Raw genomic sequence first — 25696 nt, 5'->3', positions numbered from 1 at the left:
GTGTGTCTGTTTGATCTGCGAGGAGGCATCTTTGCTAAAAGAGTACAAAGATGAGATGGGAATAAGTCTATAGCAGTGGAGATAAGCCGAAAGCTGAAAGACAAGGTTATCCTAGTTCTAATTGAATCAGGTCCTGACTTCCACATGGTTCTGGAAACAATTCATAATAGGGTCTATACCGAATAAACTTTATGAATTTGGAATGGCTATCCTCGAATGAATATCTGTTACCTGAATAACTGTTACCAGTTGCATGTAAGAAAATAATCCTAACACGTAATGTGATCAGTGTTTCCACTAACTCATTAAGCTAACCAAGATTATTATTTATTAGTGTGACTCATTAGACGTTCTGGTTACTCCGGTTGATCCTTCTTTGAAAACTTCTCATGAACTTGTTCTTGTTCCTCCTTGACTCTTCTGTTGACTCCTATGAGGAAGCGGTTACATCTATCTGGGTTTGTCATGCGAGAATGGATGTGACTAAAGAATCTATGAAATTTATGTGAAACATTATGGGGGTGATCCTTACAGAGTCCTCCTACAATTGTACAATGTATACAAGTTGTATATAATTTAAGATGAGATAGACCTTTGAATAAGTGATCCTACTCCAAAACCACAACCAAACAAGAAACAGGTAGTGAAGCGTAGATCACAAATTCTAAGTCTATAAAATCTCAATTATATATAACCTTGGGAGTATACATTGCAAGATTATAGACCTATCCGTAAGGGTCTTTTAAGTTTTCACATAAGTTGTTTACATGGTCTAAAATACTCCTATAGTACTTTAATGTAATGTACTTGATCTAGAATTCTCTTGACTGGTGTTTAGGTAAGTTTTAAGACTGTTGCAACACCCCATCGCTCCCAAACACAAGTCGGTCACATCTCGAATGAATATAGTTGATCAGGCTATATTGATCCTAGCTATGATTACATAATTGTTCAGGTTTGACGACAGTGTTCAACCTTTAAATACTTTAGTTCTGTTCTTCTTGTGATACTTGATCTACATGTATAAGCAAGTAGGTATATTTTTATAACTTATCGTTATACTCTTAAAATATATCATTATCCAGAGCACTTAAGCCCCATTGTATTTATAGTTGTATATCTTTTATCGGTTGATATACTTAGTTCACTATAAACGATGCTCTGATACCAATCTGTCACACCCCAAAACCGGAACGGCGGAAACGTTCGGGGGTGGAGGAAGTCATGTTTAGTATCACAAGACATGTATCATAGTAAGCAAGTAATGAACAACCATTTCATTAGAAAGAAAGTGTTTACAAAGTATGTGTTCACAAAACATAGAATACATAAGCAAATAACAAAACAAGACTTGAAGCTATTATGCTCCATCTTCTGAATTCCCAGCGCGAGTACCTGTCTACTAGTCTCCTGAGAATACAAGTTATTTGAAAGAGTTGATCAGCAATTAAGCTGGTGAGTTCATAAGATTTTAGTGATGTGAGTAAGTTGTAGAAAGTTGTTGAAAAATGTAGTTGAAATGTAGTAAGTTGTAAGTTCTGTTTAGAAAAGTTCGCCTGTTCCTCTAGAAAATCCTATATTTCCTACTTTGATGAAAGATACGTAAAAATGATTCTACAATCCTTTCTATAAGTACTAAATGGATACAAGTTATATAAAACTCAGAGTAAACAAACAATCGACTGTGCGCATCTGCCCTAAGCCCACAACCAAACAAGGAACAAGAAGTAAGGCGGATAGCACACATCCCATTGTTTGTTAGGTCATTGTTGTATATAACCCTGGCGTATTCACTTGTTACTCATGGAGTTAATTGTAATAGTTCCTTTATATTTAATGAAAAGATTCTTTAAGAAAACCTTTATTTCTTATAATAAAATGGTGACCATAGTGATTACTTCTATAGTCACTTAGTTTATACTGGGTATATATGATCTAATATCGAATAGATAGTTAATTGGGTGAATCTGGCCTAAGCCCACAACCAAACAAGGAACAGGAAGTAAGGCGGAAAGCACACATCCAACTACCTATTGGGTATTAATGATATATAACCATGATGTATAAACCAAGGTATTATAGAGTTAATCACCTAAGGTCCTTTAAGTTATACCGGTTTAATAAAATGGATTAAACCCTTTACTGGGAAGTTTCTAGTTTTGTATACCAAAAGTTCTGATTCGGAAAGTATGTTTTGTACTAGAAAACTGTGCATTGACTTTGTGTCCTATGACTTGACCCATACCTGGTACCCTTATGATGACTTAATGTATATTGAACATATATATATCTAAAATCGAATAGATAATAGATTGGGTGAATCCGTTCCAAGCCCACAACCAAACAAGGAACAGGAAGTGAAGCGGAGAGCACACATCCTATTATCTGTCGGAACCTATTGTTATATATATATCCTTTAATGTATACATTAAGAAATCATAAGGTTAGCATTATGGTCTCTTTCTACTGAATGTACTAGACTCGACTGTTCTGTTTGTCGTTTGTAAAATGTAAGTTTTCCCTAGTTTATAACTATCTTAACTCGAAAATAGTTTGCATTAGACTTTCAAGTGGTACTGTCACTTTATGAAAGTAATGGGAAATGTAAGTACACAGTTGTCGTTTAAAATGACATACGAATGTACTGATGACCTTAAAACATGTTTGTTTTATACTGGTCATAATGTGAAGGCTAGTACCCCTACTATACGTTCTCTTTGTCTAGAGATTAAGGGAACCAAACGCGACTTTTTAGCAAACCAGTTGCTACGCCGTGTAATTCACATTAAATTTATATGATCATGTATACCCAATATAACTATTACCTTTTGTTTAGAACAATGAGTTAGTGATTCATTGGTATAATTAGATCATGTAGTAGTTCCATGCTATAGCAACTTATTATGTTCGTTATGTTTCTCATATAGTATGTTATGTTTCTCATATAGTATGTTCGTTCTGTTATCGTGTATTCTATCTAGTATGAACTGAATCTCTAAACTATACCTATTATAGTTTACTAATGTTTTACTTGAACTGTTATTGAAAAGACTCATTTATCGACTAAGTTATGCTTGTACTTTAAAAACGGAGTTTTGTTAAACTATGAAGTAACATAACTTTAAAAGAGTTTTTGAAATGTTTTGATCACTTATAAAAGACATAAGCAATCTTTTAAAAGATGTATATATAACAAACATTTACACAATTATCATTGTGTTCAACTTGTATCCCCCCTTAAAAGCATTTAAAACAGTTTAAAAGATCCATTATGGGGTATGAACTCACCTGATGTGGGTGATTCAAGCGAATATGTGTGTAAGGATGAGAAGTTCCACGAATGAAGTCCCGAGATACAACAAGTCCTAAATGACATATATTGGCATGAATATAGTGTTTATAAGCAACTATATGAAAGGAAACACCTTTCGGGACTAGGAAACACTTGGAATGAAGTGTTGAATCACATGTGATTGACCTAAAGGGTGTTTATGGCCATGGTTTGGTGTTCACGGCCATGTGTTTACGGCCAAGGTAGTTTACGGCCGTAAACTCATGGTCAAACATGCATAATAGGGTGTTTGAAGGCTAGGGAAACTTGAGGGACTATTGCTCTACACAAGGATGAGAAAGACCAACTCAAAGGAGAGTTTTGAGGTGTTTACGGCCAGGGTGTAAACCCTATGGCCGTAAACTCTACAAATGGACTTATTTTGGGTCTTAAAGGCAAGGAGTTTCAAAGGTTCAAGTGTTCTAAGGTTTAGCATGGGTCTAGAAGTGTTTAAGGCTCAAGATACCACACTTATAAGAGTTTACGGCCCAAGTGTAAACTCCTGGCCGTAAACTCCCCTTGATAATGAGTTTGGTGATGATTCAAGGTCTTACAAAGCACAAGGGAGTGTTCTAGCCTCAAATCCAAGCCTTAGGAAGAGTTTAGGGCTCAAATGGCACCTTTATAGGGGTTTACGGCCATGGGAGATGGCTTGGCCGTAAACTCCTTTTGGTCTTGCAATCTTGATGATTTCAAGGTTCTAAGCATGAGTCTTAACTAGATATCAAGTATAGGGAAGAGTACTTACGATATGGAGGCTTGAAATGGTGATTAAGGCCCAAGAACACTAGTATGTGTTCTTGGTGTTCTTAGTGTTTCTTGAAGATCTAAGAAAAGATGATTTCCATGGATGAAATCACTAGATGATACTAGATTAAGAGATGTATCAACAAATCAAGGAAGAATACTTACAACTTTCGATGATCTAGGGTGAAAATCGGGATGATACTTGAGAGAGAATTCAAGTGTTCTTGAGGTGGAAAGGTAAGAATGAAAGGAAAATGAAGGATATGAGTCTTTAAGGGGGATTTTACGGCCCACCTTGAGTTTACGGCCGTAAACTCAAGTGTTGTGGCCGTGAACTCTTTTTGATGAGGTTAAGGCTTGATTTGTTGAACAGTGTCTCTAGCAGGTACATTCTAACACTCATTCCTTAAGTGTACTAGGCTTAAAACTCCTTAGAATGACCTTTAACCAGGCTAGAACTCATTACCAATGAGTCTGACACTCTGTTGAGTTGACTGACTGAGCTTAAAACTTGTACCTGGGAGTCGGGGTGTTACATCATGGGTCACCTCCTCCCACCAGTCTTGTGCCATATCCCCCAACATAGAAGATGCAAACTTGTACCTGGGAGTCGGGGTGTTACATCAGGATGGGATCCTGGACCCCGAAGAACTCAGGCGCTCCACACGCCTTGAACTCCCTGAACGAGGGTGCTCGCGCCCCAATCTGGCCTGCAACAATCTCATCTCGGAAGGACCTGAGCCTGTCCTCCATGATCTCCATGATGCCCTCCTTGACGGTACCGAAAATCACTGGGGTAGCGTTAAAGATGCCATGAGTTACCTCGGCTGCGATAAGATCGCGCAACCTCTCATCCATGGGCTCTGCGTTGGAGCCCGAACGTGATCCTGATCCTGATCCTGAACCTCGCGTGATCATCACCATCCTCAACTGAAAATATCACAAATAACCAAGATAAGGAATTCGAAAGGGATTCCTCCACACCAGACTCCTAAGAACTACCAGGTCTGTCATTGCTTTGGGTACATATGCTTTGCTTTTAGTAGTATGGGCCCAATACTACCTTCCACACCTACCTATACCTTCCACAAGACCATACCTAATATCCCTAAATCACCCAATCACAAATCATAACTCATAAACATAGCACTATTTCTGATCCTAGACTGCCCTAGGATTCTCAACCCTCAATAAACCAGAAATCCAGATTAATCATAACAGGTTGCCCTATGCATGCAAGGTATACACAAAGAGAATCACATCGACTGTCAAATAAAGCTTCTACCCTAAACCACAACCAAACAAGGAACATGAATAAGGCAGACTCCCTCATTCTAGGACTATGCAATTGTTGGGTCAAAGAAAAGAAAGCTATAAACCAAGGGGGTGAACACAAGGGCAGGGGCTAAGTGTGTGCAAATCAAGGTGTTCTAGAGAGAGAAAGTGAGAGAGAAGAAGAGTATGTGTGTGTGTATGAGAATCTCATATGTATGGAGCATCAATCTTATTATTGAATACATCATAGATTCATCTTCTTCTTCTTATCCTTCTTCCATATTTGATCTTGCATCATCCACTTGATTGGGATTCCGCACCATCAAGTGGATCTGATTGATACATCAAGAAAAATTTGGGACTTACAGTTAGTATCAGAGCTTGGATTGTATCAATCATTTTGGCAAGATCTGGAGCGTTTTTGCACTTTTTCTTGAAGGATTTTACGTTTTTGGATAGTTTTTAAAGAAATATGGGGGGTTTGTTCTTCGAGTTTTTCATAAAAATGAGTTTTTGATCGATTTTTGGAGCTAAAAAGGTGAAAAACGTTGTTTTTGTTCGTAATCTGCGAGGGGTTTGCGGCCGGAAACGATTTGTGGTTCAGCAGTTTGCGGCTGAAATCACGTTTGCGGCTAGGGTTTCACGCTCGTTTATGGCTAGGGTTTCACGTTTTCGGTCAGACCTCGGTGGCGGCCGTAATCACGAATTAGGGTTCCTCGGCATTTTCGGCTTCCCGGCCCAATTTGTTTGCGGTCCTCAGATTTTCGGCCCAGGCGTTCGGCCCACGGAGTTTTCAGTCCGGAGACGCGTGTTCGGTCAGGCGGGTTTGCAGTGGAGCGGGTCCGATTTCGGTGGCATGTCTTGTTCTCGGTCGGAAATGGTTTTCGGTCGAGATCGGTCTTCGGTGTGAGGCTCCAGCACGTGTTCGGTCCAAGCGAGCTTGCGTGTGTGCTCCTCCTTTGTGGTCAGCAGCAAATATTCAAAAATCCAGGGGTTTGCAAGATTCGAACTCGGGTCCCTTGCATACACAACCCATGCCTTACCAATTGATCTAGCAAGCTAGATGTTTAACATCTTCCCTAATTAAGTCAAATAGCTTCGAAATTTCACTCCTATTTTCGGATTTTTAACAATTTTAGCTCAAAAATCAATTTTTTGAATTTTAAAATTCCATTTTCTACCCAAAACTTGGACTTTTAATTTTTTACTATCATTTTTTACTTTTGACGTTAAAAATTTGACTTTGACTTTCAAGTTTGACATTTGACTTTAAACTTTGACTTTCTTGTTTAACCTTCAAATTTTTACCTTTAGCTTTTCGGTTTGACTTCTAAGTTTGACTTTTTAAGCTTGAATTTTAAGGTTGACTTTTGAGGTTTTAAGTCAAAGGGCAATTTAAAAAAAACAATGAGTTCCTAAAACACCCCCGGTCAATGAAGTTTCATGCTCTCAATCTTGTGAAGCTACGATTAAATTTCTTCGCGAACAAATTGATTTGCTAAAAAGAGAAAATGAGGACCTTAAATATGAAGGATATACACTTAGGAAATGTCAAAAACCCCTAAAATCCCAACTAAAGGCCAAAAAAATGACTTTAGAACCCTTCAAGAGGAATACAGCAACAAATGTCAAAACTATGACTATGTTAAGAGACAACTTGCTGAATTAACTGCCGAACTTGATGCATTGAAAGCTAAATATAATGATGTTGAATTCACGTTTAAGAAATTTGATGTGTCAAGTGAGGTAGTTACATCAATGATATAAAAACAACTAACATTTAAAAATAATCAAAACAAGGGTCTAGGGTATCATAATGTGCCACCTCCTTTCAATGACAACTATAACCCACCCCTTGAGACCACCGAGGAAGAGACCCCTACTCAGTGTGGCCAAATCCATGTACCATCTTCAGTTAAGACTGAACAATCTGGGCCAACTGAGGGTGTTGAGATGAAAGATTCTAATGTTTATACTTCCTGTATAGGTAAAGTAGTAGAAGATGAGGACAAGGAGAACAGAACTACTTCTAGTTCTGTTGATTCTGTTGACTGTCAAACCAATGACTCCTTGAACTCTGAATCTGTTGCTTCTAACTCAATTACTTCTGACAAACCTGCTATTGGAAAGTACAAGCCACCAAAACAAGCGAAACAAAGTGCCTGTTGCAAGTCTGCTTGTGGGAACAATCAGAGACAAGGCAATGGCACGCCACCAGGGGCAGGAAGAAACAACTCCTACGTGATGAAGCAGACTTGCTTCCACTGTGGAACACCTGGACACATTGCCATAAATTTTCCAAATCGCACATACGTTCCTTACTACGCACAAGGGTGGCAAAATGCGCCAAGAGGGAGATCCGTCAAAAGAAGCCCTTCAAGGTCAAAATCGCGAAATGGTGACTGGAATGCAAAGAAGACCAAGAAATCAACTCCCAACAACAAGAAGGGTGTGTCGGCCAAGAAGCCAAACTCAAGAGATGCTCCAGTGAAGCCAAGACCGGTTAGGTCAAAGCCATCTCGACGGCCGACTTCAAGTTCAAAAGCAAGTACTGAGCCACCCATCCGATCGAACAAGAAATGGGTTAAACCCGACTACAAATGGGTTCTGAAGGTTCACTCTCCAAAATATTCTAATGATTCTAATATTTCTTCATCTTTTGTTTGTGATAAGCAGGATATGTCATGGAAGAGAATACCGTGCATTGACGAAAAAGGTCAACCCGGTTTCAAAATGGACTGGGTTCCAAAGACCAACTGATCCCGCACTGTGCTGGACCAGCTATGGAGGCATATCATCAGACTTCGGTTTGTTGGTAGTGGCTGTTCCAAGCACATGATAGGGGACATCTCTCAACTGTACAACATTCAGAACTTCAATTGAGAGTATGTGTCCTTTATGGGAAAGGAAGAAGGAAGAGGATCACACATGGGGTTTTGTGCTTAATGATGTGAAGAATTTTCGGATCTGTTCTGAGATTATGCGTGCTGTTCTGAGACCTTCTGGATGCAAATTCAATCGGTGACTTACAGTTTGAGTTTTCTTCTCGATACTCCTGAGTTTTTCTTACAATGATTCTTTTTGAAGATAATCTTTTATTTTATTATAGTCTTTCGTTAGTAGGTATTGTTTGGGAATTTATATGAAGTCTAGTGCTAAAAGGCAACCTGATATTCATGTAATGCACTAAAGCCGAATTGTTTAGACTTTGTGTTCAAAAGGACTAGACTTAGATTGACAATGAAAGGACTAGACAATATGAGCTTAGATAGTTTCATTTGGACTGACCATACAACGCTCGGGTAGATTAAGCAGTGAGATAAACATGGGAACCTGCGAGATACATTAAAAGTTAGTTATCTAGAACTGTGGCTCAACATTTCCTTGATGTATGGACTCATGTCCTTAATTCCGGTATTGATAGGGCGACTGGGTTCTGATAAAGTAGGTTTGTACGAAATTATTTTCTTGCTTTCTATCTGTTAGTCATATGTTGCTTCCTCTGCGTGATTGGAAGAGATCCGACCTGGAATGCAACATATGCAACTCTATTTCTATACATCTCCTTATCTATGCAATTCTTTCTATCTGTTAGTCAAATGCTGTCTCCTCTGCGTGATTGGAAGAGATCCGACCTGGAACACAGCATATGCATCATTCTACTTCTCAATCCCTCTATATTAGTTAGCCATATGTTGTCCCCTCTATGTGATTGGAAGAGATCCGACCTGGGTCACAACATATGCACCTATCTCTAAATCTGACTTCCCTCTTAATGATTGTCTACTCACCTAAAGTAAAGAGTTCTTTGGAAGTTCTTGATTACCGGGGTATATCGGGAAGTGGGGAACACGTTTTAGTACATCTTAAATTGAACTACTTAAAAGGTTGTCTGTAGATCTCGCAGTGGATTTAAGTCGACAACAATATCCTTGGTCGTCGTCAGCCAAATGGTCCATTTAGGAATATATATCACAATGAATTGTCACTTATAATCTGTCTAATTTGTCAAATATCCTTTGTGTTTAAGTGGATCACAATACCGGTGATTGACCAGATCTAAACATACAGGTGTGTGGTGATAAACGATATTGAATTGCCTGAAAACGTTGATCCCAAATATTTTTGTTTTTATTAAATTTGTTCATAGTTTTCCTCTATACACAAATTTATGGGGAAAATTAAATTTTTAAAATCAAACAAAAATCAGAAAATTAAAAAAATCAAAAAAATATTGTTATATTTGTTTTTTTACTTTTTTCAGAAAAATAAAAAAAATATATTTTTGTTTTTCTGTTTTATTTTTTTTTCAGAAAATATGAAAAATGCAAAAATTTTGTGTGCTAAGTTTTCTTTTAGTTTTGTTTTTATCTCAAATTTTTCTTTGTCTTGAAAAGTGAATTAAGATGTAGATGAGACTCATGGAGACTGTATCGAGATTTTCTGATCCAAGGCTTCATCCGTGATCATTGAAAAATTTTCATTCGAAGGAACAAGAAATGAAGATTATTCTTTTAGCATTCAATCTTTCAACCCAAGAAGCATGGTGAAGATGTATTTGAAGAATATGTGACAAATTGTATTGAAGCCTCCTCAATCAATTTGCTGCTATCTATGTACCTGCTGAAGTGATCCAGAAGATTCGTTCTCTCTTATATTCTCTCTGAAGATTCTCAAGCTGAAAGCGCCATTTTTCAAGAATCTCTACATTAAGCCTCCTCACCCAACGTTCGTTCAAAGCCAAATTCTGAAGAAATGCCCATCCGTTCAAGATGAAGTCATTCAGCTAGAAGATTCAGTTGTTCATCTTGAAGTTGTGAAGAAATTGAAGATTAAAGCTGAAGCCAAGATACAAATGAAGATTGACAAGAAAAGTCAGCTACATTTTTAAGGGGGACATTGTTGGGTCAAAGAAAAGAAAGCTATAAACTGTCACACCCCCGAACCGGGACGGCGGAAACGTCCGGGGGCGGATGACTTCATGTATAGTATCATAACAATTGAATATGAATGAAACATAGCAACCAAACATCATACATTGGAAATACACACTTACATAGTTTACATATTGAACTTGTTCATCATTTACACAAAACTAAGAAAAGTAAAATTTCTTGAAGTCGCACCACTTGATTTCATAGCCGAGCTTATTACCTGTTACTGGATCCCTGAGAATACAAGTCGTTTTGAAAAGCGTCAACTAAAAAGTTTGTGAGTTCATAAGCATTTTTGTATAAAATGGTTTTGTACTTGTTTAGAGTAGTTCTCATAGTGCTTTCATAAATCCGATATTTCTATAAAAATAATTTGTAAGTCTTGTTCTAAAACTGTGAATATATGCATGCCTGTCCTAGGTTATCTTTTGTTTGTAAAAGTGAAGCGAATATTCCTAGAAAATCCGATATTTTCTAAAAAGAAATGGTTTGAAATGTTTGTGTCTGATCTTATATTAATGCATGTGTGTTAATGTTTGCGAGAATAGAAAGAGAATGATCCCAGACAGCCCGATGTTGTCTGCGTAAGAGAATGTTGGAATCTCAACCCCCGAGGTTGAGACCCAGCGCGTATAGGTTACCGTGTTATCCAAAAGAAGGTTTCCCGTAAATTTTATAACGTTAATTCCTTTAAGTGAGTCGCTATAACCATACTAGATAATGAGAATTTCGCCTATCATGGCGTTTTTCGGACGCCGACGGAATAAGGTAAGGTTTTTGTCACCCTAGACTGGCCTAATCTAGCTGTAGCGAACAGCTCCGGTGAGGGGTGTCACCCCCGTATAGATCTATACACAAACTCCCGCTCTCCCTCCAGGAGACTCTGGTTATAACTACAGGCTACGATTGTACACTCAATAGGTGTCAACCGACACGTCTCACTAGATGCTTAATCGAACTTACGTGAAAAAAGAAAGAAAAACATACAAGGTATATTCCAGGACCAATAAACATGTAAGTGGACAACTAAGGCCCACTAAGCATGATAATTATTTCCAGGCTCAAAAGGAATAGGAATGTATATCCCGGGCCCAATATACATGTAAAAGGACAACTAAGGCCCATTAAACATGTATATTATTTCTAGGCCCAAAAGGAACGAGAATATATATGTCCCGGGCCCAATATACATGTAAAAGGACAACTAAGGCCCATTTAACATGTATATTATTTCCAGGCCCAATAAGGATGTGAATATATATATATATATATATATATATATATATATATATATATATATATAAGTTAACATGTCTAGATGTTTTAAATGTATATATAAGTTATACAAAATTGCATCTAAGACAGGTATAAGAGCTTTTAGCATGATAAAAATAATTTCTTGTTTTTGACCTTTCTGTCCCTATTTTAAAAAAAATTATAGAAAAATAATCGTAAGTCGAAATTCGGATCCGTAAACTCTGAGAGTTTGGAAAATGAGTCTACTTTATTCATAATTTTTATTAAGATTTTTAATTGCCTCAAAACAGTGTGAAAATGTTCATCTTCACAGACTGGTCCGAAATCATTCCTGAAATGATAGGCCGTTTTGTAAAAATCACCAAAAATTGTGGAAACATCGTATGAACGCGTGAGAGTAGTCATTTTAAAGGTATAAACCTGAAATTTTCGCATGTAAAACAGTTTTGAAAAATAAAACCATAAAGGGGTTCGAAACAGTCCGTAATTAGACCAAAACGTTTCTGGTAAAAGCTGATTTTTGAGTTTAGGTTATACATGTTTGAACACAACACTTATTTTTGCTATTTTGAATGTATAATCCCAGATCTGCAAGTTTACATGTAATATATATGACAACACATACTTTTCTCATGGTTTTTATGAATATCTAAGTGATAAACTTCATGTTCAAGTAAAAATCTAAAAGTTAAACACATAACACAATGGTACATGCAAATATCCAACGGTTAAACGAGAGTTGACTTGTATCCTCCCCCGAAAACATGAAAAATACAAAAGATATGGGGGTATGAAGCTCACCTTGGGGTTCTTGAGATGTAGATGAAGAAGAAGATGAAACTTTGAACCTAGCTTGTGCCTTGAAGAGATCTCGAAGTTATGTGTGTTCTAAGGAGTTTGACACACAACAAAGTATGTAAATTGAATGTTCTAAGCATAAATATGAAACAAAACACTTGAGTTTAGTATGGATCTTACCAAAAAGCCTAGGATTGGTCTTTGAAGATGATGATGCTCGAAAATTTGAAGAGAATATGGAGGTTGCTTCTTGAGTGTTTGGTGAAGAAGAATGAGATTTGTGAAGTGTGTGAGTGTTTGAATTATAGCCGAGAATAAGAGAGGAGAGAGGGGAGAATTTGACTTCGGTGATTGGAGGCTTGAATGACACTTGCATGGATACATGGAGGTTAATTGTCTTGATGTATGTTGGACGAACATGAGGTGGCAAGCTTATTATCCCACCCTTTTCCCTTTTTTTTTAAATTAGGCCAACCGACCCAAAGAGGGTTCTCCGCCCAAAGGATGGCCCAAGAATAGTGGGCTTCGATTTTGGCTTGACCGAATAAGGATTTTCGACCCATTGATGCTTAATAAGAGGTTTTTGGTTCAAAGAGCCCAAAGGTGGGAGTTTTTCAGCCCAAATAAGGCCCAAGGAGAGGTTTGTGGCCCAATATAAAGTTCAATGGAAGTTTTTTGGCCCATTAAGGCCCAAAGAGAGGTTTGCTGTTCAAAAAGACCAATTGAAGGAATTATCGGCCCAATAGGGCCTAATAAAGAAGTCTTGGTCCAATAAGGGATTTGGGTCGAGAATTCTTGGGCTAAGGCCCAAAATGATTGAGTTTGGCTTATTGGATCGAGTTTTGGGTTTGAATCACAATATATGAAAGTATGAACTTAAATGGAATTGAAGTTTTGAATTTCGCTAGATGAGATTTTGTAAGGTTACTCAAGGAGATTACATTGTACAGGAATTCACATCTTAACCTAATTTTGCCAGTTGTGACATCATCCCCCTCGTTAAAGGGAATTTCGTCCCGAAATTCATTCTAAAGCAGCATCCCAAGTACTAAGGAAAGAGTGTGAGTGTCTCGGTTTTGTCTAGTCTCTTCGTTCTTAGGAGAATTTAAGTACCTGAAACATATAATCACATAATGTCATGCTCATACATATACATACAAATTGTCGTGCACTCCCTCCATGGTCTTCAATGGAATGCCATCGGCTACCCCCATAGTCTTATATCCTCATGTCATGGGCTCCCCCCATGGTCTTGACAAGTGCCATCGCCTCCCCTATGTTCTCCACATTAACCCATACATAAATCAAATAACATACCATGTCGTATTCAATACAAACATATCATATCAATTAATGGGCCGGCCTTGGTGCCTTCGACCCGTGAGTGTGGTGAGAAGACTCACCTCAATACTTTCATGGAAGTTGACTAGGTCGAGATTCCAATATCCCCTCTACGTAACCCTAAAACATAACCAATTTCCTTAATTGCAACTCAACATGCCCCAAAACCCATAAAGGTCAAACTTGGTCAAAAACCAAGGTCAAAGGTCAAAGTCAACGTCCTGAGTTGACCCAACTCGCCGGGTTGTCTCTTCAACTCGTCGAGTTTCCCTAATGTCTGATCAGATCGCGAAAAATCCCATCAACTCGTCGAGTTCACCAATGAACTCGCTGAGTTGGCCAGGAATCCAGCCTCTTAATGCATTAAGCTGCTTCCAACGGAGCCAAGGGCCCCAAACCTCATATCTCTTCCAAAATGATATCAAAAAGGGTAAAGTTTCCAGCTTTACCCTCAAGAACCATCCAAAAGGCGTCAAACTCAAACCCTAGGTTCTTTAAAGAGGGTCTTGACCCATTAAGTCCTAAAACTTCAATATCAACGTCCCAAAACACTGATCTGATGTCCCACGGTTGGCAAAACACGTAAAGTCTCCAAATTTACGTCCATGCATGTAAGAACACACTCCAAGGCTCATTAATGATTTAATAAGGGTCTTATTGCGTAAATTGGACATAGGGACCAATAAAGTGTGCAACTTTAAGCCCAGAGATATCATGAAGGGGTCAGATCTAGCTTAACAACCCCTGGAATCCACATATTCTTGGACAACTCAACCAAAAACCCCAAAATCACGCTTAAACTTTAAATAAGGAGATCTAGATGAATACATGACAAGGTGACGACTTTATACCTCAAAAATGATGCCTTTAAAGAAGAGTTTCTGGATCTAAGGTCCTTCCTCCAAGCTAGATGCTTCCCTCTTCCAAGCTCCTTTCAAGAATCATAAAAAATCACGCTCTAAGCTCACTACACACAAGCTTGCAAGATGAAACACGAATCTAGGGTTTTTTATTGACTGGGAGGCTGGTAAGGAGGCCAGCCTAAAGCGTTTAAGTCCTGTATATAGGATGAAACACCCTAAAATTAGGGTTTCATCTTTGGCTGTCAACTCGTCGAGTTGGGACTCCCTAACTCGTCGAGTAGGATCCTTAAACACCGCGGCTAAAAATATTCCTACACGACGAGTTGGAGCTCCCTAACTCGTCGAGTTCCAGCCCAAAACCTTAAAATGTTGAGAAATGAATAATACCTGGACCAAGTGTTATAATACATAGCAACACATAATACATGCAAGGGTCACGCAGACTCCTAGCATCCTAACATAACCAGTAATGGCCGACAGTGGTTCCTTAGACCCGCTATATCCCAGTGAGGAAACTCACCTCGAATGTTAAACGATAGCCGAACAGATTACGACTCCGAATATTAGCTCCACCCAACCCCTAAACAAGAACAAATCCTTAGATACAACTCAAAATGCCCCAATACCGCTTATAGATCAAACTTGGTCAAATACAAAAGTCAAAAGTCAAGGTCAACGGTCCGAGTTGACCCAACACGCCGTGTCGTCCTTCAACACGCCATGTTTCTCCATCAACTGCAAAGTCAGGAAAAACCAATCCAACACGCCGTGTTTACCAATAAACAAGCCGTGTTCGCCAGAAATCCAACAACTTAATACATTAAGCTGCCTTCATCGAATCTAAGAGCTCCAAAGCTCAGATCTAAACCAAAATGATATCTAGAAGGGTAAAGTTTCCAACTTTACCCTTAGGAACCACCAAAATGGGTCCAAAACCCAAACCCCAGGCTTAATAGAGTGAGGGCTTAACCAATAAACTCTTAATCTTCAAAGTCATGGATCCAAAATTCAGATCTGACACCTTAGAGCTGAAAGACCACGTAAAGTTACCAACTTTACGTTCATGCATGCCAAAGAGAAGCTCTAAAGCTCACGAATGGTATAATAAAGGACTTAATACATGCATGAGACCTAGAACCTTATAAATCTTGCACCTCTAAGCCAAAGGACGCCACAAAATGCTCAGATCTAACAAGACAACCCAACAATGAGCCAAAAATCATAGCAAAACCCCATAAGAGAAGATCTAATCAACCAAAAAGCAAGGTATGAACTTGATACCTCAAGGAGACTGCAACAAGAGGAGAGATTCTGGATCTATGGCCTTCCATCCAAGCTAGGAACCTTCAAACTCCAAAGCTCTTTCAAATGAGCACAAAATCCACAAAATCCACTCAAAACTTCAAGATCACCACCAAGGAAAGCTCAAGACTTGGTTTAGGGTTTTAGATAACAAGGGAGGCTGGTATGGAGGCCGGTCAAGGGGACTTAAGGCCTTTAAATAGGGTGCAACACCCTAAAAATTAGGGTTTCCTTCCCAGCTGCCAACACGTCGTGTTGAGGCACCTCAACATGTTGTGTTGCTTCATTAAACTCCACGGCCAAATACATATCGACATATCATTTACCCAGTACGCTAAGCGTACAAAGGAGGTACGATGGGCGTACGCTGTCAGGATGACTTGGGCCTTAGTGGACTTCGGACATTTGGGTCCTAATGGTTTTGGGCCTGGATTTGCGGTTTGTTGGGCCTGAATGTATCTTGGGCCAATATTGGAATAATTGGGCCTTGTGGCCCAATATAGAAATGGACTTCACATTTGTGGGCCTCGGTTTTGGCCAATTCTTGGATTAGGTTGTTGTGGGCCTTCGTGGGCCAATTGGGGTCAGGATTATTGACTAAGGAGAATATTGGGCTTTAGGATAAGGCCCATTAGAAAGGTCCAGGCCCAATTTGGAAAATTAGGCCATTGATGGTTTTATGGACATTATAGTGTTGGGCTTTTGTTTTGGGTTTGGGCCTTAGTTTTGGATCTTACTGGGCCAGGGGTAGAATGGTCATTTTATCCCATGCATGGATTAAGGATTATTGTATGGGATCCAATTGCTAATTAGGTATATTGATTGGAAGTGGCAGCTCAGGAAGCTGGCAGGGCGGCAGCTAAGGAATTCATGCGGGAAGCTTCAGCAGTGCCAGGTGAGTCTTCTCGCCATACCAATGGGTCTAAGGCACCAAGGCCCGCCCATTTTATGTTATGCGGTACACTAGATGTAGTAGAGATATGTGGTATGATAGTTAGCTTTATGCTAAGTGGTATGCTAGTGATTATATGATATGTGATATGCTAGTTGTCTTTGTGATACTTGCATGGAAGACCCCGGGGGGAGCCCGTGGCAGTTGGATATAAGTCCATGTGGGGTAGTCCATGGCATTCCCAGGTAAATACCATGTGGGGTAGCCCATGGCAAGATGGTGTAAGACCCTGGGGGAGCCCACGACATTCTTATAGGTTTATGTATGTGTATGTAGTATTTAGATACTTCTATGTTATGATATGCTAGGTTAATTATGTATTTTATTGCATGAAAGACCCCGGGGGAGCCCGTGGTAGTTGGATATAAGACCATGTGGGGTAGCCCATGGCATTCCCAGGTAAAGACCATGTGGGGTAACCCATGGCACGAAGGTGTAAGACCCTGGGGGGAGCCCACGGCATCCTTATAGGTTTATGTATGCATGGCTTATGTGATATATGTAGCTTTTATAGCTAATATGGTATGTGTTATGTGGATTGTGTGTGGGGTATGCTCTGGGGGACTCACTAAGCTTTGTGCTTACGATTTACAGTTTTGGTTTCAGGTATCATCGATTTGGAAAAGAAGAGCTCGGATTGATCGCAGTGCACACACCTATGATTTCCGCAATGAATGATTTTGGGATGAACTCTGATAAATGTTTTACTTGACGATGATTTCAAATGTTTGAAATAAATGGTATCAATGTTTTAGCTATATTAAAAATGAAATATTTACCCTTGATTTTTGGGTCGTTACACCTGTCAAACATAAACCAAATGTCACAAATCACAATTGGATGCTATAAAAAATATAATCAAACAGTCATTGATAAATGCAGGTTTCGAACCATGTATGTGAAGGAGAATATCCTCCAATACTTTAGCCATTGATCCAAACTTCACCTTTCCCCATTGAAACAAGGTTTAGTGCAATCGACTCGTTTCCACTAGGCGATTCAAATATCATATGTGAAGTACAAATCAACAACGTAATTAGTAAAAGAATGCGTAATAGATTTTTTATTTCATGGAAATAGGATTAAGGGTAACCCCATTAAGGTTAGAGTACGAAAGATATGAGTACTAGCTCAATAATACATGACTTGACCTCTGTGTAAATTGATAGCTTCTCCCCAAGCAATCCAAACTTGATAAATTAATTTAACCTCATTTAGAGATATACACAACAATAACTACATATAAGTAATTATATATCAAAAATTAAGAATGTTTGATGAAAAATATACCTCTGTGTAAACTGATATCTTTTCCATTGTGAAGTTTGTAACTTTACGGATTCCATGAGCAGCACCTGCAAATTGAAAGATAATACATATGATCAGGCATCATTTCAATACACTTCAAACTTTAAAAAATATATATATCAACACAAAGCCAATACCAATAAGATCTTCATTGCAATATGTATGTACCAATGGTAACCTGATGAGTCTTTCATAATATCCATTTGTTCCAAAAATCTTAAGCATTATTTTTTAACAGAATCATACAAAACCAAGCGTTCACATCACAAATCAATAACCTTAAACATATTCATACAGTTCCATGAAGTTTCAAACATATTCAGACAAAATATTTAACAGAATCACACAATTATACATCACAAAATCAGGAGACAAACCTGTTGAAGAAAATAGGAATTGGAGAGAGAACTGCAATCTCAAGGGAATGAGGTCGCCGGAAGCAGTAGAAGGAACTAGGAGGTCGCCGGAAGCGAAGGAGTAGAGGTCGACGATGAAACTGGTCATCTCTGAGGTAGTCGGCAAGAAGATAACCTGTGATCGAAAGAGAGAGAAAGGTGAAGGGGGTGTTACGATCGAAAGAAGGAATCGTTGGACCAACGTCGTAGCGAAGATGGTCGTCACTGTGGAGGCCGGCAATTACCTGGTTGTCACTGTGGTGGCCGGTGAGAAGAAAATCGACGCCTGAGAGAGCGAGAGCCAAAAGAGGAGAAAAGATCAATTAACGAGAAAGGGAGACTTCTTCCAATTTCAGAGAGCAAAAACCTTATAGGGACGACTTGTCGTCCCTATGCCCTCAAGCGAAACAACGTCGCCCCTAATTTCTAATAAAACAAATTAAAAAAATGTATATATATTAAATTTTTTTTTTGGCACAATATGTCGTCCCTATACGTTTTTGGAATCCCGCCAACATTTTTTTTGTTCCTGCTTTAACAGTAGAGGGATTTGTTGTCACTTAACTTATAAAATCAAAAATGTTTGGTCAACCCTAGCGACAATATGTCGTCGCTGTCATCTATAGCGACGACTTTTGTCGTCCCTATAGGTTTTGTCTCTATAGATGTTTATTCTTGTAGTTTTTTTTTCTTTAGATTCTTTTACACTTTGTTTCTTTCTTTGTTGTACACCTATGTACTTACAATTTCTGTTCTTCTCAGTTATAATTTGAATGTTTATTGTTAATCAGTTATTTACAATTTCTGTTCTTCTCGGTTATAATTTGAATGTTTATTGTTAATCAGTTATGTAATATTCATGTTTTAGAACTTATTTGAGCCAATAGTATTGGTTTTTAGCTTATTTATTAGTTATAACTGTTAAATAGGTGAAGGTAAAAATAGTATTAATTTTTTAATACGCAATCGCTAACATGAAATAGCCGTCGTTATTCATTCGCTATCGCTATGTAGCATATAGGTAGGTTGTCGCTATTACCTTGCTATCGCTATTGATAACTTATAATTGGTCCTCCAACTAAAGTATTTTCCATTATTGGTACATTGATAACTTATTTTCCGAATGTGGTTTATATCACTTGGATGCTCTAAACTTACAAGGTACAAGATACAATAGAGATGAATACCTTTTCTCTTTCAAGATTGCAAAATATATAATAATCATAATGGGAATATAATAAAGTCATTGAACGATTACTAATCCTAGTATGAAGATTGGATCCCCACCAAGTAAGTTTTATGTCTTATGTTAAATTAGTGTTGAAACAAAATACATGTCGTCGTCCATGTTGAGATGTGGATACTAATCTAAGATAAAGGTATTAGAAGCTTTTATAAGCATTACAGACTTTTATTATAAACATTAGAAGCTTCTAAAAGCATTACAAACTTTTATTATCATTACAAACTTCTATTAGCATCAAAGGTCTCGGTCAACAGAGTCTTGAGGATAGAGGCTGTAAAGCTGAGAATACAAGAGGCTACTGGCAGTGGAGAAGTGAAAAAATTGTTCATCCAGTTTTTTGGAAAACAAGTTTGTGTGTTCATGGGCCAACTTATGTCGATGTTGTCATGGGTCCATGGGCTCGGTCCAAGAAGAATTATAGGTCAAACATTCTCTATAAATAATGTCATTGATTGTAACCTTAATGTATTTTCGTATTTTTGAAGATTATCGATAAATTTTCTCTGTAGTTCTCTAGTGGAGGTAGCTTGAAGTGAACCACTTTAATCCCTGTGTTCTTGTTTCAATCTTTTCCATCTTTAATCGTCCAGATAAATGTGTTTGTCAAAGTCCTTAATACTAACAGTTAGGCCATAGGGCTTAGTGATGACATATCATCATTATAGTTAGTCGCTATATCCTTTTAAGAAATTTAAAAAAAAAAAAAAAAAAAAAAAAAAAAAAAAAAAACCTAATAAATTATGTACCGACGGCTTGCAGCTGTCATCATTAGTTGACCAATAGCGACGGCATGTCGTTGCTATAGGTTTACCTATGGTGACCGATATGGCACTGTTGTAGGTCCACCTATAGTGACATGTTGCCACTGTAGGTTAACCTATAGTCGCAACATGTCATCATCATAAGTCAAGCTATAACCATGACATCTCGTCGCTATAGTCACGACATGTCGACATGTCGTGGCTGTAGGTTGATCCGGGTTTGTTTCGATTTAGGTTTGATCTTGAAGTTGCCGAACTTAAAAAAATCCAAATCAAGTCCCCGCAACCATTTGAACCTCAGTTTTCCAAAAAACACAACAGCTAAACATAGGAGATGATGACGTATTCTTTTCTAATACGTGCGAGATGATGGGATGGGTTTATTTTTTATTTTTTTTATTTTTATAAAGATGCAGAACAACAAAACACAAATCTCCTCCTTAGACGTTGATTTAAACCTATGAATCCTCTTGTGGCATCCACTCTCAACAAATCCCTATGAATTTATATAGCAGGGTAACGAGGTCATTGATTGTCTCTCACTATGAAATTAGGAAAGGGAGAGCGAGGTGGGTTGAGGTGGGGTGGGCCCTCTTATGTTTTATCTAATACAACTTTAAATTAAATAGAAAGAAGTATAAAAAAGATATCATGAGAGCAAGTTAGTCGATCATTTCAGATTAGAAGGATATATGCGCTGTGTAAAAAGTTATAAAGGCAAATTAATCAAATTTTATAGAATTGATCAATTATCCTCCAGCTACTGGAATTAAGTTATATGCCCTACATAAATCATTTTCATCATAACTTATGCATATGTCTATTGAGATTGTGTGGTTACTTGATTTACATGAACTCGTTGGACGTCTCATCACCATATATAAGTTCTGCATAATGGAATTAAATGCGGACAGGCAGTGGTTATGTTGATATGCGTAGGGTCCTGAAGTTGTCATTAATTTCACTATTACGTTAATACCATTTAACATATATAAATAATATTATTGAAACAACTAAAGAGTAAATATAAAATGAGTATCAATTTAGTTGCAATATCCTATAGGTAATTTGACTATTTAAATCCTAAATTTGACTTGGTCAAGGTGATAAGGGATTTTTTGTATCAGTGGATGTCACGTACATTCACATTCAAAAACTGGGTATAAATCTAAAAGCCAGCATGCAATTAACCCTACTCCTAAATTTAGTTCCAAAAATGAACTTTCGTATTGAGTTCTTCTTTTTTAGTCTTGTTATGTTTCTGCTTACCACCACCATTTCTGCTTCTATTGGCGGAAACGAGACTGATCATTGGGCGTTATTGCAGTTGAAGTCCATGATCACTCTGGATCCATACGAATCTCTAAGCTCTTGGAACGCTTCCTTTCATTTCTGTGATTGGAATGGTGTTATATGTGGGAAGCGACACAGAAGAGTGATTGCTCTAAACATGTTTTCACAAGGCCTACAAGGCTCGATATCTCCTTATGTAGGGAACCTCAGTTTTCTTCGTGGGTTATTTCTCTGGAACAACAGCTTTCATGGAACCCTCCCTCATGAACTTGGTCGTCTATCCAGGTTACGTTACCTCCAACTTGGCTCTAACAAATTCAACGGAGTCATTCCAACCAACTTGTCTGGTTGTTCTAATATTGAAGTAATTGGACTTTATGAAAACAATCTAGTTGGAAGCATACCCAAAGAGATAGGTTTCCTCTCGAAACTTACTCTTATTTTACTTCAGTATAATAACTTAACAGGTGGAATCCCAGCTGTCTTGGGGAATTTAACATCAATGAAAGTGTTAAATGCTTTCTACAACCCGTTGGGTGGGAGCATTCCAGACACCTTCGGGAATTGGAAAAACTTAACAGAGTTTAGTTTGGGTTATAGTAACTTAAATGGAACTATCCCTCATTCCATTTATAACCTCTCACTCCTAATAACTTTTTCCTTGGCTGAAAATCAGCTTGTTGGTAATCTTCCCTCAGCCTTATGTGAAATGCTCCCTCATCTCGAGTATCTTCAATTAAGGAATAACCAACTAACCGGACCTCTTCCACCCTCGATATCTAATTGTTCGAAATTAGGACTTCTTGAGGTGAACAACAATAATTTTATTGGGAAGCTGACAATCGACTTTTCAAAACTAAATGATATCCAGTCAATAACGTTGGGTGATAATGTCTATGGATTCGGAGAAGCTGATGATATGAAGTTTATTGAGACAATGAAAAACTGCAGCAGATTAGAGAGATTGGATCTTCGGAATTGCAAGTTTCAGGGATTGTTGCCCGCATCAATTGGTAATCTTTCTGATCAACTTCGGCTTCTTGTTATACTACGAAATAATTTATATGGAAACCTCCCCTCAAGTATAGGTAATCTAGTCGGCTTAGAAGTTTTAGTTTTATCTAATAATCAGTTCACAGGAAAAATCCCTTATACCATTTCTAAGCTTAAAAACCTACAAATTGCTTATCTAGATAGGAACCAATTTTCGGGGCCGATTCCAGATGCCATTGGGAACTTATCATTGTTGACTAAACTTTGGTTACATTCCAATAGATTGGATGGGCATATTCCATCAAGCTTGGGAAATTGTTATAATCTATTAGAGTTGAAGCTTGATGACAATAAACTCAGCAGCCAAATACCAAAACAAGTTCTTCAACTTTTATCTCTAACCATAGCATTAGATCTTTCTAAAAACAACCTGTTTGGGTCAATTCCAATAGAGGTTGGTGACCTCAAGATGCTGACTTCTTTGGATTTATCTGACAATAACTTATCAGGTAGCATTCCTAGTAGCCTTGGTGGTTGCATTAGCCTTTCATTCTTATCACTTAAAGGTAACTTATTTAATGGCATGGTACCACCATCATTAAGTTCCATGAGAGGAGTTTCCACACTCGATCTTTCTCATAATAATTTATCAGGCCAAATTCCTCAATTCTTACAACGGTTGATCGTATTAGAATATGTAAACCTATCCTTCAATGATTTTGAGGGTGAAGTACCAGTTATAGGAGTGTTTGCCAATGCAAGTGCATTTTCTATTTTGGGGAATCGTAGGCTTTGTGGTGGCTTGGCTGAACTTGGGTTATTCAAATGCAAGGAGACACGCAAACCTAAAAAAAGATTTCCACTGTTTGCTATAGTCATTTTGATTGCATTCACATTTTTCACGGTGTTATGCTTTGTCTATGTTTGGTGTAAGAAAAAGAAAGGCCAACATTCTCAATCATCAACGGATGAACACTTCATGAAAATATCATATACTCAACTTTTCAAGGCTACCAATGGCTTCTCCGAAGAAAATTTGATTGGCAAGGGTGGGTTCAGCTCTGTTTATAAAGGAATCCTTAAACATGATGATGGATATGTTGCAGTCAAAGTAATGCATCTTCAAAACCGAGGTGCACACAAAAGCTTTATAACAGAGTGTGAAGCATGGCAGAGTATTCGACATCGGAATCTGTTGAAGATAATAACTTCATGTTCGAGTGTTGACATGCAAGGCAATGAGTTCAAAGCTTTGGTATACGAGTTCATGCCCAATGGAAGTTTACATGATTGGTTGCATTCACCCGCAAGTAAATCCAGACTCAACCTTCTTCAAAGAATAAATATTCTCATTGATGTCGCATTTGCACTCGACTATCTTCACAATCACTGCATATCAACCATTGTTCACTGTGACTTGAAGCCTAGCAACATTCTACTCGATGATAATATGGTGGCCCATGTTGGAGATTTTGGTTTAACTCGATTTCTTGGAACACATGCAAACAAAAACAGCACAACTGTGATTAGAGGAACAATCGGTTATGCACCTCCGGGTAAGATTCATCTATCCTGAGATGCTCCTATTTATCTCTAGTATTACCTTTCTCTAAAGTAATTGCTTATAAGTTGCAGAGTATGGTCTCGGGAGTGAGATGACAACTAGTGGAGATGTCTACAGTTTTGGGATACTAGTATTGGAGGTGATGACAGGAAAAATGCCAACAGACAACATCTTTGGCGAAGATCTTAACCTTCATAAGTTTGCTTACACAACCTTGCCAGACTCTATAACCAATATTATCGATAATGACATTCTACCTTTTCTTCAAGAGGATGCTATTTCTAAGCAAGGCAAGTTAGAAAATGCAAATAATATAGAACATTGTGTGGCTTCAATTATCAAGATTGGTGTATCATGCTCCGCGGATTCCCCACCACAACGGATGAATATCAAAAATGTTGTCCACGGGTTGCAACATATCCTGGAAACGCTTAAAAATATTTGAGGTTACTTCTTAGTCAATATTTTCGGTTTTTATTTTGTTCAGTATAGGAGTACTTTAGTATTTGTTAGCATAAATGGAATAGATGTATTGAATAAAATATAACATTTTGAGGTACATTTTGTATTAGTCGATCATATATTAGGATAATATATATTTGGAAGATGTATTTTATTGTATTATTTCATATTATATCTCCTGATTATATGGGTGTGTCCGTTTGCATTTATCCTATATATATATACATTATATAGGGCATTGTTTATCAATAGAAACCAATTCATGATTCTGTAATCGCTATTATGGTATCACAGCCACAACCCTGGAACAGACAGCTACCCTTCAATCCATCGCTACAACTTTATCTAAGCATATTCATATGCCTTCGATCTTCTCCCTTTCATTCTCCTTCAAGAGGTCACCATCATGGGCAAAGATGATGTTGGTTCAAGCGAAGTGAAGGCCACAACTCTACATTCAACGTACACTGTAACAAACATTCAAACCAAGATATGAACCCTAGATGGCACCAACGTTACATACTCCTCGTGGACAAAATTGTTCTGTGTTCATGCCAAAGCCTACAAGGTGCTCGATCATACTGATGACACTCCAACTCTGAAGGAAACCAATCCTACTTATCTTCAGTGTGTGGAGATTGGAGATTGATGCACTTGTTTTGCAATGGATATACAACATTTTACCCGATGAACTAATGGTTCGAATTCTAGAAAGTGATACCACTACTCAAGATGCATGGAACAAACTCAAAGCAAAATTTATTAATAACAAAGGCTCTCGTGTAGCAGCCCTCGAACAAGAATTTTCAAATCTCAATATGGCTGCATTTTCGCCAATGGAAGCCTATTGTCAGAAATTGAAAGATTTAGCAGA

The 25696-nt window shown here is 38.0% G+C and overlaps 1 protein-coding gene across 1 annotated transcript; it reads left to right on the top strand.

Moving 5' to 3' along the window:
- Nucleotides 1-21691: 21691 nt before the first annotated feature.
- LOC145141463 (receptor kinase-like protein Xa21) lies at nucleotides 21692-24969 on the top strand. The gene is made up of 2 exons (XM_079074747.1): nucleotides 21692-24352; nucleotides 24432-24969. The coding sequence occupies exons 1-2, from the start codon at nucleotides 21727-21729 to the stop codon at nucleotides 24803-24805; spliced, it is 3000 nt and encodes a 999-aa protein (XP_078930873.1). The 5' UTR covers nucleotides 21692-21726; the 3' UTR covers nucleotides 24806-24969.
- The last annotated feature ends 727 nt before the right edge of the window (nucleotides 24970-25696 follow it).

The sequence above is a fragment of the Lactuca virosa genome, chromosome 9 (assembly GCF_052849685.1).
Source record: "Lactuca virosa cultivar CGN04683 chromosome 9, Lactuca_virosa_CGN04683_v6, whole genome shotgun sequence".
Classification (NCBI taxonomy): Eukaryota; Viridiplantae; Streptophyta; class Magnoliopsida; order Asterales; family Asteraceae; genus Lactuca; species Lactuca virosa.
The sequence above is the reverse complement of the archived record's forward strand: the minus strand, read 5'-3'. Positions and strand labels throughout refer to the sequence as shown.